Source organism: Castor canadensis, chromosome 15, assembly GCF_047511655.1.
Source record: "Castor canadensis chromosome 15, mCasCan1.hap1v2, whole genome shotgun sequence".
In the NCBI taxonomy this organism is placed as follows: Eukaryota; Metazoa; Chordata; class Mammalia; order Rodentia; family Castoridae; genus Castor; species Castor canadensis.
The window spans coordinates 78951774-78971160 of record NC_133400.1 but is presented as its reverse complement, the minus strand read 5'-3'; the positions used below and the strand labels follow the sequence as shown (position 1 = coordinate 78971160).

General features: G+C 36.8%; 1 protein-coding gene across 2 annotated transcripts; it reads right to left on the bottom strand.

Annotated features, from left to right (window-relative positions):
- Nucleotides 1-421: 421 nt before the first annotated feature.
- Nucleotides 422-19342, bottom strand: Hacd1 (3-hydroxyacyl-CoA dehydratase 1). 2 transcript variants are annotated; one of them, XM_020180982.2, is made up of 7 exons: nt 19061-19342; nt 10912-11029; nt 10709-10727; nt 10543-10631; nt 7496-7617; nt 2892-3070; nt 422-590 (listed from the first exon to the last, which is right to left on the bottom strand). In XM_020180982.2, exons 1-7 carry the CDS (start codon nt 19291-19293, stop codon nt 508-510), a joined length of 843 nt encoding a protein of 280 aa, XP_020036571.1. In that variant the 5' UTR covers nt 19294-19342; the 3' UTR covers nt 422-507. The 2 variants fall into 2 exon arrangements, with proteins under 2 accessions (XP_020036571.1, XP_020036573.1); XM_020180984.2 differs by lacking the exons at nt 422-590; nt 7496-7617 and having other exon boundaries at nt 2898-3070.
- Nucleotides 19343-19387: the final 45 nt, after the last annotated feature.

Sequence of the window (19387 nt, the reverse complement as noted above, 5' to 3'; positions counted from 1 at the left end):
TTACCCTAGCAAATTATATTCATAATACCAAATATCATTATTAATCATAAATGCTGCCTTAACTTGAAAAGATTGTGAATTTCAACACATTATTAATAAGTTATTGTAATTTTTATTTACTTTCATTTATTAATATCGCATAAATGTGACCAGAAGGTATCATGTTAGAGTATTAAACTAATTCTAAAATATTGATTTTAAAAGCCTTGAGCATATGCTGCAAAAATAAATTAGTAAAACTAACAAAAGCTTTTTTTCCAAGTAACACACCCGATTATTTGCTGAGTAATCAACAACTAGAGTTGCTAATATTTATACAGTTCTTGTAAAAAAAAAAGAGAGAGAGAGTAAGACTTGGCACAATATGAAGACAAACACTGGCATGTGTCTCAAGTTATATTTTAAGAAACAATACAATCCGTGATATTTCATGAAGTTGTTTATTAAAACTTGGACTCAAGTAAATCCTGGTTATTCTGGAAAAAGCACCTTATTTGTAGGGATCATTCAATCATCCTTTTCTACAACCACCTCTCCATGAAGCACCTTTCTTCTTTGACGTAGCATATGAAAATAGAGCTGTGGAAACACTTCATTGGAAAAAGAAAACAAAGAAAATAAGCTAATGCTTTAAATTATTTGTTCTCAAAACCTGTAAAGTGTGAGAGTAAGTACATTACCATTAGTATTTATTTACAGACCTTGGTGTATGAACACTAATAGAGGCCCACACATTTCATGTCTAATGTTTTAATGTCATAAACTGTTGGAGGTTTTGCTTTTTTTTTTGTTTTTATCAAACTTAAGATACCTTGATAAATACACCTTCATTATGACCTGGAAGGCTATGTCTAAAATTAGAATTCAGTAATACTTTGAAATGCTGTGCCCCACACTTCTTCCTTCTCTTCATTTTGTTGGACCGTAGGGATCTCATGAGTTCCCTACACACATCCAGGTTCATCCACACATAAACAGTTGCCCCATGTGCACATGCTAGTAACATGGTTAGTCCTCAGGACAGTGGATTAGGCAAGAGGCCTACAAAGACTCTAAGCATGCACACTCAGCAGCTGAGCAAATGATCATCTGTCCAGTCAAATTTGGAGAATATTTTGAGCCAATAGGAACCAATGCTTTAAGTCATAGCATAAATTTTGATTTGAGAACAAACTGACATCAGCTATGAATAATACAAATGTAAAAATATCTTAGAATAACCAAACTAAGGAACTTCATCACCAAACTAAGGAACTTCATCACAAAACAAGCTTTGGATGTTTTACGCAGCTATGAGTAAAAGCTTGTTTGTAGAATAGAGTTCAAACACAGCAAGAATGCAAAACAGGTTTTTGGTTTTTTTTTAATTTAGGTACTTCCAATCTTATAAATGTAGCCACTATGTCATACCTATATTCAGGTCATTTATATGTATAGCTGAGTGACTACTGTAAATACCTCTATAAAATCCTGAGTAGTTTGGCAGAAGATGTGGGCTTGAGTTCAAATCTTGGTGTTACCAGCTGGATGCTTCTTAAGCCATTCACTTAACCTCTCCCACCTGGATATTCTCACCAGTGAATAAGAAATATCACTCGTGTACTAAAACTAGTACTCAACAACTACTTTTAATTAGCAAAGTAAAATTAGTTGATATTTCTGCTAACATAAGTAATGGTAAGGAAGCACAGTGCACTGACTGACAGACCCTGGGGCAAGAGGGAGCTGCAGTAATGGTCAGAACCATAAATTGGAAAGTTGCTATTACCACAGGTCAGAGTCTATGTCCTGTAGGACACTGAAAAACTGTTTAAAGTTATCGATCAGGACCTAGGCTTCTGTGCACAGGATTCAGTGGTCATGAGGAGGGGATATCGATCTCTGCACCTGAAACTCTAGGACAGACACCTATACAGTTCTGGCTCTGCTCAAGGCATGCTACCTTTAACTATAAGGTACTGGAAAAAGCAAGGGGCATAGCAAACAGTATTTCATGCCCCTCCCTAGCTCTCCTGAACTGGCTCAGGTGGGAAATCTGACACAGATTCAGGATAGCATGGTAGAAGATAACCATTTTTATCATTTTTAAAGGAAAAGCTTTAAACCTAGAGACCTTGAGGACCTGGCCATGTTTTATGAAGATCCACTTTAGCGGAGATACTTTATATCATATTAAGTGTTAGAGTCTATAAACTTTCCTCATCTCCTTTCTTCCCCCACTGACATCAGTCTCTAATTTTATTGAAAAGGATGAATAACCTTGCTTTTCTCTCCTATTTCCAGCTAGTGACTATCCAAAATTGACAAAAAAATATATCACTACTAGGACTTAATTGAAGTGAGTGAAGCCTCACAATTCATTGCAATCCTTGAAAGATGATGACAAATTAGTGAAAAGGCTGCTTCATTCAGAATGGTTTAAGAAAAGCAGCTTTATTGTTTTCAAGTACATAGAGCAACACAAATAAGACTAAAAAGTACTCCTTGACAATTTTCCAAGTATGCTTAATGAATAAATAGGCAATGACCTGAAATTTTCTTCAGTAGAATGTTTACATTCAGATACATGATACCAAATGCTTGCTAAAGTTCACTTAGGCATACTTCTCAAATGATTTATTTTTTTTTAAAAAATCATACTATGTGCATTTTAAGTGATTTTGAAAAAAGCAACACTTGTGCATTATACTTATCCTTTTTCTCATAGTAAAAAAAATTCTGACTCACTCCTCTTCAATTATTCTAAAGCATGAATCAATGTGGAGTTGAGCAGAAGTTTTAATGTATTCATAAACAATTATTTCAAATTATTTCTCCTTGCTTTTTTAAAGCTAGACTAGGGTATCTTTCCAAAAACCTGTGTATCAAAGTACTAATAAATATATACTTACATGGTATATACGAAGCCATGGTTATAAGAAGAAAATAATAGTAGTCAAAAGATACATTGTATTTGTTAGGAAGTCTTATTGAAAACATCCCTGATTTCTTCACATATGGCAATGCAGCATATATTGTAAGAAGCTCACCAGCAACTCCCACAGGATATAAGATGATAAAAAAATTGTATCTGGAGAACGAAAAAAACTCAGAATTATTTTTCTTTCATAATTACTGGATTTTATATCACAGTTCTTTCACTATTACTGTATTTAAACTTAGAAATTTTCCTTTCTGTATGCATTTCCAGTAACCACACAGGTTAATTTTTCTGCTCTAATCATTTGCTTAACATTCTTTTTCTAGTAGTAGCCTCCATTCTAAATGGCCAGATCTTAACAAAAGTAGAAGTCATCTTATTTTACAGTACTGAAAGACTTTTAGACATTTAAAGACTGTATATGCAGTTTTTTTGTTCATTTTTTGAGATGGGGGTTCTTACTAGTTCTCCAGGCTGGTCTCTAATTCCTGGTCTCAATCCTTCTGCCTCAGCCGTCAGAGTCACTAGGACTATGGCTATGTGCCACCAACCCTAGTCATGCAGCTTTGGGGGTTTTTTTGTTTTTGTTTTTGTTTGTTTTTATTGTAGTATTATGAAGCTAGTCACTTATTGATCAAATGGTGTGCTTTAAAAAGACGAATTATGATCCTAATTTTTTTCTAAGCCTTGAAATGACCACAGCAGTTGTTTTAGGAAGTATTTGGAAAACTCTTTGTCATTACTAATAAAAAGTAGTTACTATTGCAGAAAACTGATAACACTACATAAAGCATGAGTCACTGGTAATGAGTACACTATCTAAAACTGCCTTCATATCAAAACAACACAAGTGTTTGACCATCAAGAGTTGGCTTGCTGAAAATAAGAGCTGAGAAAGTTTTTCCAAAGCCCCAAATCAACATTTGTTCAGTTCGTCTGGACTGTGGTAAGGTCTCTAACAGAGTCACAGAGTAGACCAGGCCTCCTTTACGCCTCCAGTAGGGAGCACTCTATTCCTATCTCCAACTGGAAAAACCTAAAGGATCAAAGCAATGACATTTCTCTATTTAGGCTACACTTTAAGTGTTTTCCTTTTTTTTTTGGTGGCACTGGAGTTTGAGACATTTCTCTATTTAGAAAATCATTTTTCTCCAAGTCAGTTACTATATAACCATTACCATACAAATAGGGTCAAATTTTTATGAAAAATCAAATTAATCTATATTTTATTTAATCTGATTGTTAGTAAGAATATTTACAAAGAAAAGTCAAATTTGTCAGTTGAAGAAGTTTAGAGACAACTTAAAAACCACCTGATTCCCATGTGCCACAGGTTTACAAAGGTGAGACGGGAGAGAAGGGCAGGACTGTTTGCCCAAATAGATTAACGGTTAAAGAAGAATAATCACTTCACTGTACCTACCTATTCTCTCCTTGCTCTGGCTATTATACCCTGTTTCCTTATCAGTCTTGTGAGTTATTTTTTTGTAGACTTTAAATCAATATTTTCTTATCACAATTTTTTAAATCACATAACTGAACATTTTATATTCCCATTTCTTAGTACTTAAACTGATTTTTATGTTTTTTTAAATTCATGTGACACTCAACTGATTTTTGATAGTACTGTTCTTTAAGAGAAAATAAATATTGCTCCTAGAATAAACAACTTCGAAGTGTTAAAGACAGTGAAAAATTCTAATGAAATGAGAACAAATTATATAGTTTATCTGGACTCACTTGCACTTCACAAAGAATATATGTCTTTAACTATCTAAGTTCTGAGAGTATTTGGGTGATTTAGCTACATATAGGCCACATTCAGAAAGATATAATTCTTCCTTGAAGATTCCCAATTGTTACCTCAAATTTTTTAGAGGAAACGCACTTTTAAAATTAAAAAGGAAATCAATACGAAAACATAACTCAATATAAAATCATCTGTTCTGTGGACATCTACAGGAACACTTTCAACATGTAAATAGAATCAAAGTAGTAAAATTTTGACATTAGTCCAGACTATTTATAAACGAGAAGGCATTTCTAACATGAAGTTTTGAGAACAATTGCTCCCTTATAAGAACTTAAATATAATAGTATTTTAGATTATTTAATGAAGTTGACAAATATATTTAGGCAGCTGAGATTTTTAAGATTTTTTGGAAATGCAACAACTATTCATGGTTATGATTAACTGACATGTATTATGCTAACCCATACATTTCAGTGTTGAAAGATTTTTATACAACACCTTGTTCAACATTAAGGCAACTGACAAGTGATTTCAAAACAGCAAATTTAAACATGGAATGGTAGAATTTTGTACTTTTTTAGAAATTTAAGACATGCAAATGCATCCCAAAAGGCAGAGAGACAATGTATTAAAAGCTAACATGCCTGACCTAAGTGCATTCTGTTATCTTTTTCAAACAAATTTTGTAAACAAAACACACAAAAGAGACTATGTCATGGGTTAATATTTTTAAAGGTGCCAGAGATCCACATGACTCCCATGCAAAAATGATACTGATTCACACTCCAAAGTTAAATCCAACTACATGCAAAGTTGCCAACCTCTTAAAAGCCCAAACTCTGAAACTGAAGTATGTTTTCAGTTATCACAAAAGTAAATCCAACCAAACACATATATGAAATGCAACTTTCTTACATCAGACAATACATGTAATCTCAGATTATAATTTTAAAGTATTATATTAAAAACTGGTAAGCCAAGAATGTCTAAAAAGGAGCTAGAGAATATTTTTAAAATATATAAAAATACATATAAGTACACATACATATTATATGTGTATACACACATATATATGGGCTATGGGCATAGCTCAAGTCATAGAGTACCTACCCAGCATATGTGAGGCCCTCAGTTCAAGGCCCAGTACTGACAAAAAAAAATTAAAAATAAGAATTAGAAAAGACTGGGCTGGGGTGTAACTCAAGTGGTATAGCAATCACTTGCCTAGCAAGTGAGAGGCCCTGAGTTCAAACTCCAGTACTGCTAAAACTAAAAAGCTAAATTAAAAAAAATTTAAATATATATGTATATATATATATACACACACACATACATATGTAAAAGGCAATCTCTGTGTAGAAGGTTTGTAAATAATTTTAAAGTTTTTCTTTCTTTTTATTTACATATTATAATTTATTACATTTGAACATATATAATCATGAGTTATTAAAAAAGCATAATCACTTAAGAAAGTGTTAAGCTTTTAATATATGGAGAGCTAAAATGTGAGACTAGCTAATAATTAAGAATGTATTAATACAATTATTAGTGCTTTTAAAATAACAGAAATATAGATATATTGTATATAAAATCTCAAAGCATTATTCATAATATCTGGAAGTGGTCTAACTTTTAGCAACATAGAACTGATTCAATCACACTACACAGCATGTGCAGTGTTGGAGTACTGGAGTTGAAGAGCTAGGTTGAAATATACTGTACCGATTTTAAAAATAGTAATGCAAGATATTAGCAAAAAGCAATGGGGTGATAATATCACCCTATTTATGTTTTAAAAAACTCACATCTGTGGTCTTGCATTTTTAATAGGAAAAGGTCTAGATGTGTAAACACATTATTTTTTCCTACAGGGCAAGAGAAGAAACAGGAACTTTCCATGTTTATTCTATATACTTCTGCATTATTTGAGCTTTTTATGATGAAAATGTGTTGCTTCTGTAGTTTAACAACAAAAATTAAGAATGAAAATATTCTTACCCTTTTTATCCTACACATATGGTACATACATATGTACTTACCATCACCTGATTTATTAGTTGGTTTTTAAATTTTTTTTGTCTTTGTCTCAAGAGGATATACTACATGTTTTGTTTTGTTTTGTGCACACCTGCATCTCAGGTGTGCAGCAGGCATATACCATGTGTCATAAACAAAGAAACATAACAAAGAAAACAGAATGAATGAATCTATGCTGGTTTGTGATTTGTTGTCCAAACAGTGGCTTTGTCTTTATAATAGCTATAAAATGCCAGTTGCTCATAGAATTCAAACTTCAAAAATCTTCAAATGTTTTGTTTTAAAAACTATTGCTTTAGGATAGATATATTTGAAACCCTTAAAGTATAAATATGGTCCATATTTCAAATAAAATCATTTCAAATAAATATGACTTTTAAAAATATCTGTCTTTTACTTACAGCAAAATAAAAAAATTGAAATTAAAAATGATGTTGTTTAAGGAACTGTGGATGCTAGATTAAATATTAAAATATTTTAAAATCAACCAGATAACATATTTTGATAGTTTATTTAATATAGTTCCAAAAATATATATGACCATTTCTGAGATAGTTAAGGATACAATTTGCCTTGTATTGATTTCACATAAAATGGATTTTAATATGATTCATCTCTGATCATTAAATTAAGCTTTTAAGAATCAAGTTATAACACAACTAATAGCCAAAACAGCTTCTGGCACCATAGAGCTACAACACAAATTTTAATTCTCTGGTGTTAGCTTAGCACACAAAATCAGCATGCACAGGACAGTGAGAAACTAAACTGCAAGACATCGCCACCTGGCCCATTTAATGAAGTATGGCAAGTGGTCGAGAAGACTGAATGTGTAGAAGGAATAGCGAGTGATCTCAGTCACAGTCCACGAGACCAGAAAAAGCACCACGCTCTCCTCATTCTGGATCTGCAGAATTACAGAGAAATCCTTGAACTTATTTTTTCAATGAGATATTTTTAAACTATTTTGTCTTCGATTATAATGGAATGTTCAGATTAGAAAACACAATGTAGGAAACAATGTAGTCACCATTATGAAATTAGTTATAAACAGGGATGCTAAGTATATCCTATGCAGAGAAATGATCAACTATTTACTGATTTTTCTCCCTTATCCTTTACTCTAGCCAGTATCTCCACCATTCCAGGACATCATCCCCGGGAAAGCAGAATGGGAACAATGTGACCTTCCCATTTTTTAATTTAATTTTATTTTTATGGTGCTGGAGATTGTTAAACTCAGGGCCTTCCACATGCTAGACAAGTGCTCTGCCCACCGAGCTACAGCCTCAGCTCCAGTAGTCATCAAATCACACAAACTCTACTATGATACTAATCCTGTAATCTGCCCACTCATCTTTATCCTTTTTATCATTATTTTAATTCAGAGCCTTAGCATTTCTTATTCAGACTACTCCAACTATTTCTTAAGTAATTTCTCCTCACTTTATTTATACTCATGGATGAAAGTTTTCTCTTAAAAACAAAGCAAACAAAACCATTAGAATCTGTTAAGTCTTATGATTTTGACATTTTGGTCACCCTTAACAGGCTGAAAAGATAAATCCTAACACCTGAGCCCAATATTGAAGGTTCCTGTAACTTCAGCTCAGAGATCTTTCCAGCTTCAACTCCAATAATTCAACCATCCCATCAACTTCTCACCCTGGTGATACTACACTTTATGTTATTTCTAGAATGTGCCATGAACTTTTGTGTATTCACAATATGCTACTTCCTCTAATTAGAATAAGGGAATGTTATGCCCTTATTGCTTCCCACAGAAAAATCCTTTCTCAGATTTTAAGACCCAACTAAAAGATCATACCTTCTGGAAAACTTTCCTGTTATGGTCTGAATATGAAAGGTACCCCTCAGCCTGAGTTGATAGCACTATTTGGGGAGGTGGTAGAAACTTTAGGAGGTAGGACCTAGCTAGAGGAAGTAGGTCACTGGGGGTGTGCCTTTGAAGGTTATACCTGGTACATGGCCACTTCCTCTCTCTCTGTTTCCTGTCTTCCATGAGGTAGTAACCTCTACCACATGCTCCTTCACTATGATGCTCTGCCTTACCACCAGTCAAGATTCAACAAAGTCAAGGACTATGGACTGAAACCTCTGAAACTGTGAGCTATAAGTCTTTTCCCCCTTAAGTTGTTTATGTTGGCAAAAGCTGACATGCATTTCCTGAACCTTTTTACTTGAGTGGTTACTTATTCACCTTCCTTGTTCTTACAGTACCTTGTTCATATTTATATGAACAATTTGAGTTCAAATTTTTTCTGGCTAACTCTTGTACATCTGTCAGTGCTCAATGTAGATGTCCATTTTTAGGGGGAAGCCTTTCCTCACTCCCTAGAGCAGACTAAACTATAGGTATTTATTATGATGCTTACTGGACTTTTGTTTCAAAGCGCTTAAGCCCAATATAATTAAATAAGTCTTTGTGTAACTACTTATTTCGCTTCTCTCTCAATAATTGGCTCCACAGAGTGGGAACCATATTTGTATTATTAGCAGCCAAATCCCTAACACAGTGTCAGGCATAGATTAACTATACATTTAGTACTTGTTGCATGATCAACACTTGTATGACTGCCCCCCACTTCTCAACATCCAGTACAGTGAGAGCTGGAATTGTCTTATTCATTTTCATAAATCCAAAAAATTAGCACAGTGCCAGGCATATAGAATGTGTTTAAGAAATACAGATGAATTAATTATAGAGTGGTTGATAAGATGCCACTGTGAAACTACTTTTGGATAAACAGAAATAGTAATTCTAGGGGGACAAATCCTGTGGAGGATAAAAGGAGCAGAAGGTTCTTTTTTCCCTTTGGGACTCACTGCTTTTCTTTAATTGCTTCTCTCAAGTTAATGTTGGCTACACCGTCTTTTGTCTTTCTTTTCCCTCTTCCGATTTCTTGTGGTCCTAACCCAACTATTATATTCACTCACTGCCTGGAGTAATCTTTTATTCTGTCAATATTGCACTCCTGCTTTCAAACTAGTAAGCAATCTTAATTAATAAAAAATTTGGCTCTCTGTGTGGCATATACACATTACTATCTATATGACAGTTCTGATTAGGGACCTAGTGGATCAAGCAAGTTGAATGAAAGATCCTAGTCAAGAGAACTGAAGTGTAGAGTAGTAAAAGGGCAGAAGGTCAGCGATCTGCCCCTATGCAGATGGAGGCCAGTGAGGCTCAGAGGAAGTAGAAAGGTTAGGTGTCAGCCCCAAGCACACAGGAGACAAGAAAGGCATCTGTGGAATGGAAAGGAGGCCAGAGATCTGTCCTCACATGGACAGGAGACTACAAGGCTGTCAAAAAGGTCAGAAAGGCTAGCTGGGAAATGTTTCTGACATGGCTTTAAAAGGCCCATATCATCACAGAGTCTGCATGATGTCTGTTTTGTCTACCAAGTTTAAGCTGCTAATTAGATCCAGTAATTAGGTCTTTCTCCTGTCATACATCCATGAATGTTAATTTTTCCCTATGTTACTCACCTCTAACTTTAAAAAATTATTTCTAATTGACAAATTTAAGTTGTGTATATTTATGGTACACCACCTGATGTTCTGAAATACAGACGAGTTAAAGAATGGCTAAATCAAGCAAATTATCATATGTATTACCTCACATGCTTCTCATTTAGTTGTGGTGATGCAGCATTAAGTCAATGTACAATGCTACTTAAAATCCAGCCCACCTCCTTTTTGCCCAATTGTTCTGCTTCCTGAAATATTTGTGTTAATATTTCAGATTCCTATTAACAAAAGTCTGTCCTGCAAGCTCAGGTAGACAACACATTTTCATTCCATAACTTACTGGTTTTATACTGTGAGTAATAAGCCACACCATGAAGATTCTTGAACTCACTTGGACCCCAGTCACAAGCACAGAAGTAGGAACAATTCCTGAAAGAGAAAAATGAGTCAACTATTGCCCTAAAGGTGATTTATAATAATAGCATAAAATTAAAGCAAAAACTCACCAATTAAACAGTGCACTATCTGTAAGCAAATAAAAAATCACAAATCAATTATATAAAACATAAAATAAATGCTTGTCAGCACTGCTATTAAACAAATCCGTAAGTGGTATATAATTAGCAAAATAAGACTGACATTGTTCAACAAAAATATTTGCAAATAAATAAACAGTATAGCACTGAAAATAGCATGATGAAAAACTTACCTCAAGCAAGGCAAATGTTTGGAAAAATTTAAGTGTCTTCTGAATACTTTTATATAAACCTCTGTGCGTTCCTTTTTCCATATAAAAGCGTACCATGGCAATAGCTAGAACCAACCACCTAGAGAAGATAAAAGAATTTTACAAAGTTCTATCAAAATTAATACCACTGCTCTGTACATGTGTTTATAGCAGTATTATTCACAATACTGAAAAGGTAGCAGCAACCCAGGTATCCATAAATTACTGAATGGATACACAAATATGTAGTCTATACTTACGATGGAATATTATTCAGCCTTATAAGAAGAATTTTCCATACATGTCATGACATGGAAAAACCCTGAAGGCATTATTATGTGAACTAAGCCAGTCACAAAAGGGCAAATACTATATGATCTCACTTATATGAAAGAAATCAAATCAGAGCGAGCAGAAAGTAGAACGGTCCTTGCCAGGGGGGAGGGGTAAACAGGACAATGGGGAGTTAGTGTTTAATGGGAACAGAGTTTCAGTTTTGCTAGATGATGTCGGGGAGGTGGCTGGTGATGCTGGCTGCACAGCAATGTGAATGTATACCTCATGCCAGTGACCTGAACATTTTACAAAGATTGAGGTGGCAAATGTCACTGAATGTCCTGAAAAGAAATGCCACAATTTATGTAGTAATATGCATGTTTTATTATGCTCAGATCATTACTCTGTTTTTTAAAAGTCCACAGGCGAGCTGGTGGAGTGGCTCAAGCAGTAAGAGTGCTTGCCTAGCAAGGGCAAGGCCCTGAGTTCAAACCCCAGTGCTGCCAAAAAAAAAGCCCACAATGGTATTTTTATACCAACTCTCCAAAGGAAATAACAACATATAAGAGACCAACTACAGACAAAACAATGTCCAGTGAATTTTGGGGGCTCAGCAAAGAAACGGATGGGCCAAAGAAATTAGTTCTATTTATCAAAACTTAAGTTGGGTGCAAGTGGCTCACACCTATAATTCTAGCTACTCAGGAGGCAGAGATAAGGAGGAGTTGAGGAGGACTGCAATTCAAAGCCAGCCCTAGCTAATAGCTCATGAGACCCTATCTCAAAAAAAAAAAAATCACAAAAAAGGGCTGGTGGGTGGCTCAAGGTGAAGGCCATGAGTTCAAGTCACAGTACTGAAAAAAAAATTAGTTTACCATAGAAGTTTTAATAATTATATAAAGGTATTGAGATCAAAAGCTGTCAAAAACTGTATATGCATAAAAAATATGTATTTTACACAAACAATAGTACATAATTATAAGTAGGAATCTTTAATAAGAATTATACTTACCATTTGCATAATTTTCACTAAATAAAAACAACTGCTATGCCATAGAGGGATACATACCAAAGATCAGATATGTGTCTGCTTTCAAAGAGTTTATTTTTAAAACCCAAAAAAATACATATATCCTTGCTTTTCAGCTTATATTTGTATATTAAATATGGACTCTGCTCCATGAGTTAACAGTACTTAAAATAGCAGCTACACAAGGGGACACCAGGTTTCTCATACATATTTCTTACTCTTCCTGGAGTCAGGTTCCCTTGCAATTATGAAAACATGTTGAAGGTTAAGAAAGTCGCTCATCTATGGCTTTTTAAAAGAATAATACATCCATGGAAATAAGTAGCTATCCCAGGTTTTAGGAGCAGAGATCTCCAAAATGTCTACTTATACAGATTTATGTTTACTCTAACCTACAATTTTAACTAAACAACATATAGTGGACAAATGGCTTAAAAAGATTCCTGCAAAACAAAAAAAGAAAAAAGCCTACTGACAGAATATGGTGAAAATGACAGCTGGACAGAACAGTATGGCAATAACAGAATGACACTTTCACCCCTAGAACTTTTCTTCCTCAGCACCTAATGAGGTAACAGCAGTGACCTGCTTTTGAGATATGACAAGAAGTCAGGTAAATGTCTAGAACAGTCAAAGACTTCTGAGATGCAGAAATATTAATGACACCAGCAGTGGCAACAGTGTGATTTCAGATTCTTTCTATGGTCCAGACACTGTTATATATTAACGCTTAACCTTCACAGTCACCCATGAAGTATTATCCAATTTTACTGCTGAGGAAACAGACTCGAAGGGACACACAGCTAGCCAGCTGGGATGGAAAGCTCTGCTCCTGGGCAACTACACTCACTTGGTCTGGCTCCAATTACCATGATTACATAGCAATTCAAATTTATATTATAAATGCATTATAAAAGTTATACACAGAGTCTATGCTCGGATATTTTAACTGGTAATAGTGTGCTTTCACAAAAGGTTGAAGGCCATTCTTTCAGACAAGACAGTCGTCATTCAGAGACATTAAGTGACTGAGCCCAAGTCTTGGAGTATGCTAATGGACAAAGCTGAAATAAGACTCTAGGATCTTTGATCCCAAGTCCTGTACTCTTTCCACTGGATTCAGCTCAATCTGGTATAAGAGCCAACACTGCATTCAGTGCTGGGATAATCCTAGAGTGCTAATCTGGACAGTGTTTTGGGCACCTCCCAAGCTTAAAATATTACAATTTCACTATCCTTAATTCCAAGTCCCTGAGCTTCCAATGACAAAACAAATAGCTTAATAAAGATGTTTTCATTCACATTTTTCATGCACTTGTCTGTTTCTAGGCAAACCCAAACTAGACAACTATAAAGAATAAATTTGAGAAGCAATGATTAACCTAACAAAGAACTCATCCAAGGATTAATTCAAATGTCATTTTCTACATTTTTGAAGAGCACTCTACAAAAACCCATGCACTGTAACTGTAACATTTCAAGTTTTACTGTTGTCCGTAGGTGGCAGCATTGTATCAAGTAGTACAGCATCACACACACATCAATCACTAAGGTTCAAAATAAATTAATGCACTCTGGGGTTTGAAAGGCCCAGCGAACCAACTATTCTAACCTCATCTGTTTTTCAGTAAATAAGGGTACCACCTACTCTAAGCTAACCAGAGCTCACTCCCTAATCCTACCATCAAACTGTCAAAGTTTCTCTGAGGACTCTACTGATAGCTAACTTTCGGCTTCCTTTATCCATTTGGTAAGTGATTATAATAAAAAATAAAACAAAAATCCAAAGCAACTGGACTAGCTCCTATTAGGAATTATTTTCTGACATGTTTTGTTCTGTTTTGGTTTTAAATATGCCACAGCTATTGATTACATGAACCGAAATAGATATGGTCTTTGATAAAACAGGTTCTATTCAAAAGAGAAAAATAACAAGAAATGTGTTACATATGTAGAAGATTTCTTGCTTGTTTCATTTATTCATTCACTCAGTTATTCATCTTTTGGGTTCAATATTTACTGTTAAGCCAGATATTAGGCTAACTGCTGGGGATACAGAGATAAATGGGTCATAGCTTTTGCCTCAGGGCACTCTTAAATTAGTAAGTAAAGATAACAGTATTTATCTTTACTTCTTTAACAAGAAGCAAGAATCATAACTTACAAAACACAGGGTCTTTTCACGCCATGATGGTTATAATAATCCTGAAAAACCTTATCTCGATCTTCTAGCTGACTTCAGGTATTTCTTTTTCTTCTGAGATTCCTCGAAGACAGACCACTTGTTCCCTGAAACAGTTATCTATGCCCATGCCTTCTTTTAAAAAATAATTTCAATATTGCCTTTAAATTTTTTATTGTAAGCAATTTCAAACTCATCAAATTTATAAAGAATGGTATAATGAACCCCCCATGTGCCCACGACCCAGCTTCAAGGATTATCATCTGATAGTCAACCTTGTTTCCTCCAAACATCTATGACTTCCCTTCCCTGATTATTTTGAATCAGATTCATAATATTCTGTAATATAATTACAAATGTTTCACTGTGTACCTCTAAAATGATTATTTTCTCAGAAAAATTATATCACTACCCACATCAAAACAGTAACTTCTTAATATTGTAAAACATTAAGTGAAGTACAAATATCCTCAATTGTCTCATAATTATTTTAAATCATGATTGAAATAGGCTTCATATACTGTAATTGGCAGGTATGACTAATTACATAACTCTTAATTTATAGGTTTTCTCCTCTGCCCTCCTTTCTTCCCTGGGTCCTTCCTTCCTTCTCTTTTCTTTTGCAATTTGTTCAATTTGAAAAATAATGACACTCTTATTTCCAATTTCCAAGTATCCACTTGGAGGCGTGTATGAGAAATGTCTTCAATTTTCATATATCTGTACACTCATAATTGTTCATTAACACCTTTAAACGGCCTTTCCAAGAATAAATTTTTACTTTCCTTTGTAGCCAACATATGAGTGTTTGAACTGATTGCACCTAGACACTTGTGCCAACAAAGAGTTAAGCTGAGGTTTTTAAGAGAAAAGACTGATAAACTGCACTTCAAATTAAGACCACCTGCTCTGAGAGACACTATTAAGAGAAGGAAACCAAGCCACAGCAGGTAGGAAACATTTGCAAATCACATATCTGGCAAAGGATTTGTACTCAGACTGTATAAAGAACTCTCAAAACTCACTATTAGGAAATCAAACAACTCATTAAACGAAAAACTCAAGAAGACATATAAGCCGCAAGTAAGCATGTGAAAACACTCAGCATCTTTAGTCACTAGGGAAATGGAAGTTAAAATCACAGCAAGACAACATAATATACCTATAGAATATCTAAAATTATGACGACCAGCCATACACCAAATGTCAGAGGGGATATAACTGTCTCATTCATTGAAAGTGGGAAGATAAAATAGTATAACTACTTGGGAAAAGTTTAGCAGTTTCTTAAAAATTAAACATGGGACTACTATATGACTGAGTCACTACATTTGTGGATTCTTACACACAAGAAAAACAAAAGCCTTATACATGATACATGAAGGTTCCCAGCTTGTTATAGCCAAGAACCCAAAAGTCCATCAACAGATGAATTGATAAATTTGTGGAGATCCATGCAACCAGTCCAACCTCCTCAGCAATAAAATTTATCTAGAAGATAAGGCTATTACTTAACATTTTGAGAAATAAACCTTGGTTTCATTGTTCTATTAAGTCACACTACATTTTCCGTGAAAATATCTTAAACTGCTTCTCTTTTTGCAAGAAGTGTAATTTTAAATTACATGTGGGGAATGGAAATGACCATTTTTAAACACCTACTATGCATCGGGTACCTGTGCTAAGAACTGTATACCTATTATTTCTTTATTTCTTATCCTAATCTAACAGAGTATTTGTATTGTTCAGTTTTACAGATGTGAAAACTATGTGTCGGAGAAGTTAAATAACATGTCTGAGGTTAACCAGCTTCAAAGGAATGAAATAAAATCTTTAATCAACATCTTCCTGTACTGTTAGTGCATTAAAATCCACCTGTAGGCAAGACACCTAAGGCCCTTCCACCTTCACTTCCCACTCTGCACACTTCAGGCCGTTGTTGTTATCTCACCAGATGTGTAGCAACTTCACATCTCTACCCTAACTCCTTCTGTCTTCTCTTCGATACCCATTAAGTCCTACTTATCCTTCACTGCTCAGTTCAAAGATTACAGTATCCCACACAAAGCGTTCTCTGGTTCACCCTACCTGTTTGCTTATCTACTTCTTCTCCTTCTATTGCAATCCTTATTTATACAGAAATTTCCCTAGGTTATACTTCTTTAAGGACAGACCTGGAAAATTTGCCTGATGTCCCCCACTTGACCTAGGACAATGCACTTAAACTTATGTTGAACAGCGGGTATGAGAGGGGACTACTCACTTCCTTAGTCAAGAACCTATTATGGATAAGTATCATAAAAATCCTTCAAAGGTGTAATTTTATTCCTGACAATTTATCACAAGCCACTAATTCGACGGAAACAAATCAAAGCAAAATACGATTATACTAGGCTTATAGAATTAGACAAGTTCCTTTTTATGCTTATGTAAACATGTATTTCTTTTTTTCTTTCTTTCTTTCTTTTTGTGGTACTAGGGGTCGAACTCAGGGCCTTGTGCTTGCTAGGCAGGCTATCTACCACTTAAGCCACACCATCACCTGTCTGGATTTCTTAAATGCTATTTTATCTTATTCTGTATTACTGGAAAAAGTCAGTAAGCATTCTAAAGTTCTGCTGAAAGAGAACTAAAAAGTTACAGGAACAAAAAGAACCTCCCTCGGTTAATCTTTGCTACTTCATTAAATGCAGATTTTGGCCCCAATTTTAACACCAACTCCAATCTTATCCACGACTATTCTCCAACATACTCCTCTTGTTCAATAATATACCAGAATAGCATCTCATGCTTCTTTCCAGAATTTATCTCACTTGAAATGTCTATCCTCTACGCATTCAAATCCTATTCCTTCTTCAAATCTCAACATCTCTAGAAAGCCTCCGCCAAAGTGGATTATTCCATATGGTTACCTTCGCCCTGTGGCTGTCTCAGTAGAGGCAGAGAAACAGATATTTTTAGGATAAGCACTGGTTTGCTGGGGAAGGGGAGGAAGAACAGGAATGAAGTGTGAGAACGCAAAAAAGAAAGCATTCGATTTGGCTCCAGATGAGGCAGGAGACCTAAGATATTTCAAATAGGCTGACTTGACTTGATTAGAAGTCAAGGGAAGAATACGGAGGCCATTGTAGAAAGAGCGAGCAGTCTGCGAAAAGACAGAGGGTACTGTGAAAATGCACTGAATTTGAGGAATCGTGAGTCAGAGATTTCAAATACAATTGTGGCTTGAAACGTAGAGTGACTGCCTAGCAAGCATGAGGCCCTGACTTCAAACTCCAGCACTGTCAAAAAAGAAAAGGAAAACTGGAAGGGGAAAATCTGGAAACAGACTGCAAATGGCCTTGAATAACAAACAGACTAAATCCCTTAGATTAAATGTCAGTGGGGGCAATGGAGGAGTCACTGAAAGCTTTTTTTTGGGGGGGGGATTGTGATTTTCAGTTTTGAATTTGCAACCTGGCCTTCAAAATGGAGTGGCCTGGAAAAAGAAGAGCCAGCCAGCCAATTAACACACAACATGTATTCCAGAAATGCTTATTAACTGCATGAGACTATCCCAGAGAGAAGAGAAGTTTCGCAGCCCGGACAGTATCTCACGGTGCAGCAGCTCATGGTGGGTGCTGGGTTCTTCTACAGTTGCTTTGAATACATGTTTTCTCTCCTTTCAAGATTATAAAATTTAGGAAGGCAGAGAGATGAAGTCACACAGACTCTGGAGTCTGGTAGTTTGGGTGGAAATCCACGTCTGCCACTTGCTGTTTGTGAATTTGACCAAGCGATTCAACTTCAAATGTTTCCTCACTTTTCTACAGGTTACAAGTACTTTCGTGTGTTACTGGGAAAACTAAAAAAAAAAAAAAAGTAAATATAATTTAGCAACGGAAACGCATCTTCCCGAGAGCTTTTGAGAAGCAGTTGACACAGCAGTCACTTGGACAGCTCTTTGAAGAGCGATAGTCATTGTGTAACCCTAACTTCCAAGTGACACTAAGAGCCAGATATAAAAGTCCAGGGTATCAGAAACGGAGCATGAGGCCATAAAGAAGCAGGACACGACTGCCATGCGCCCAGAAGGTAGAGTTAGTGTTTTAAAAACTCGTTCCAAGTTAAGAAGCTTTAAGATGTACCAAGGCTGAAAAAAAGAAAAAGTGGCGGTGACATAAAGAGTTAGGAAAGTGTCCAGCGACCTGTAGCAAGAGAAGCGCTGTCAGAGCCCGGGCGGGCCGGGAAGCGACAGTGCGCGGCACTGTCCGCGGACAGCTCCGGGCTTGGGGTGGTCCCCCGGTGTTTCTTCAACAGCAGCGCGAGGTGGCGGCCCGGCCGGAGCCGCCTTCCCAGCTGATCGACTCCGCATTCCTGCCCGGGTCTATACTTAACCCCGCGGCCGCCGCGCCACGCCGTGCACCGTATTAGGCAATGCCCAGCGAGCAGTGCCGCGGCCTCCCCCGCGCCCCGCCCGGCTCCATTCAACCCGGGCGGCGGCGCCCCTCCCCCACGGCCACCAACCTCGCACCCCCTTCCCCCACCCCGCGCCGCGACCACCCAACTGTCCAGCCCCGTGCGCCCTCTCCGCCCGCCGCCTGGCCCGGAGCGTCCGGGAAGGAGGGCCTGGGGATGGTGAAGGCCCTTCGGGGCGCGCGTACCCTGCGGTCATGGCGATGTTGTAGAAGGTGAGCCAAGCGGTGGCCAAGAAGCCCAGGCGCCTCCTCTTGCTGGTGGCCTCTTTCTCCTCGCCTGCCTCCGAAGCGCCACCGTTGGTGCCGTCCTCCTCGCTGGACGCCATGGTGGCCGCGCACCCAGGGGACGTGGAAGACAGGGGTAGGGGAGTGGGAGGGGGCCCCGCCGAGCGCGCCTCCGCCTCGGTCCAGCGCCCCATGTGCCGCGCGCAGGGGGCTCGGCGCCGCGAGCTCCGGCCACCACCCGCCCCGCCCCGCCCTTGTCCCCGCCTCTCGGGAGCGCGCGGCCAGGGG

Coding starts and splice junctions, on each gene's coding strand:
- Hacd1 (XM_020180982.2), bottom strand. CDS start 19,293: ATGGGGCGCTGGACCGAGGCGGAGGCGCGCTCGGCGGGGCCCCCTCCC. Junction 3,071..7,495: donor TACTTCATTAAATGGGCCAG/GTGGCGATGTCT, acceptor TTCGTTCTCCAG/ATACAATTTTTTTATCATCT. Junction 591..2,891: donor CATGGCTTCGTATATACCAT/GTAAGTATATAT, acceptor TTTCCAATGAAG/TGTTTCCACAGCTCTATTTT.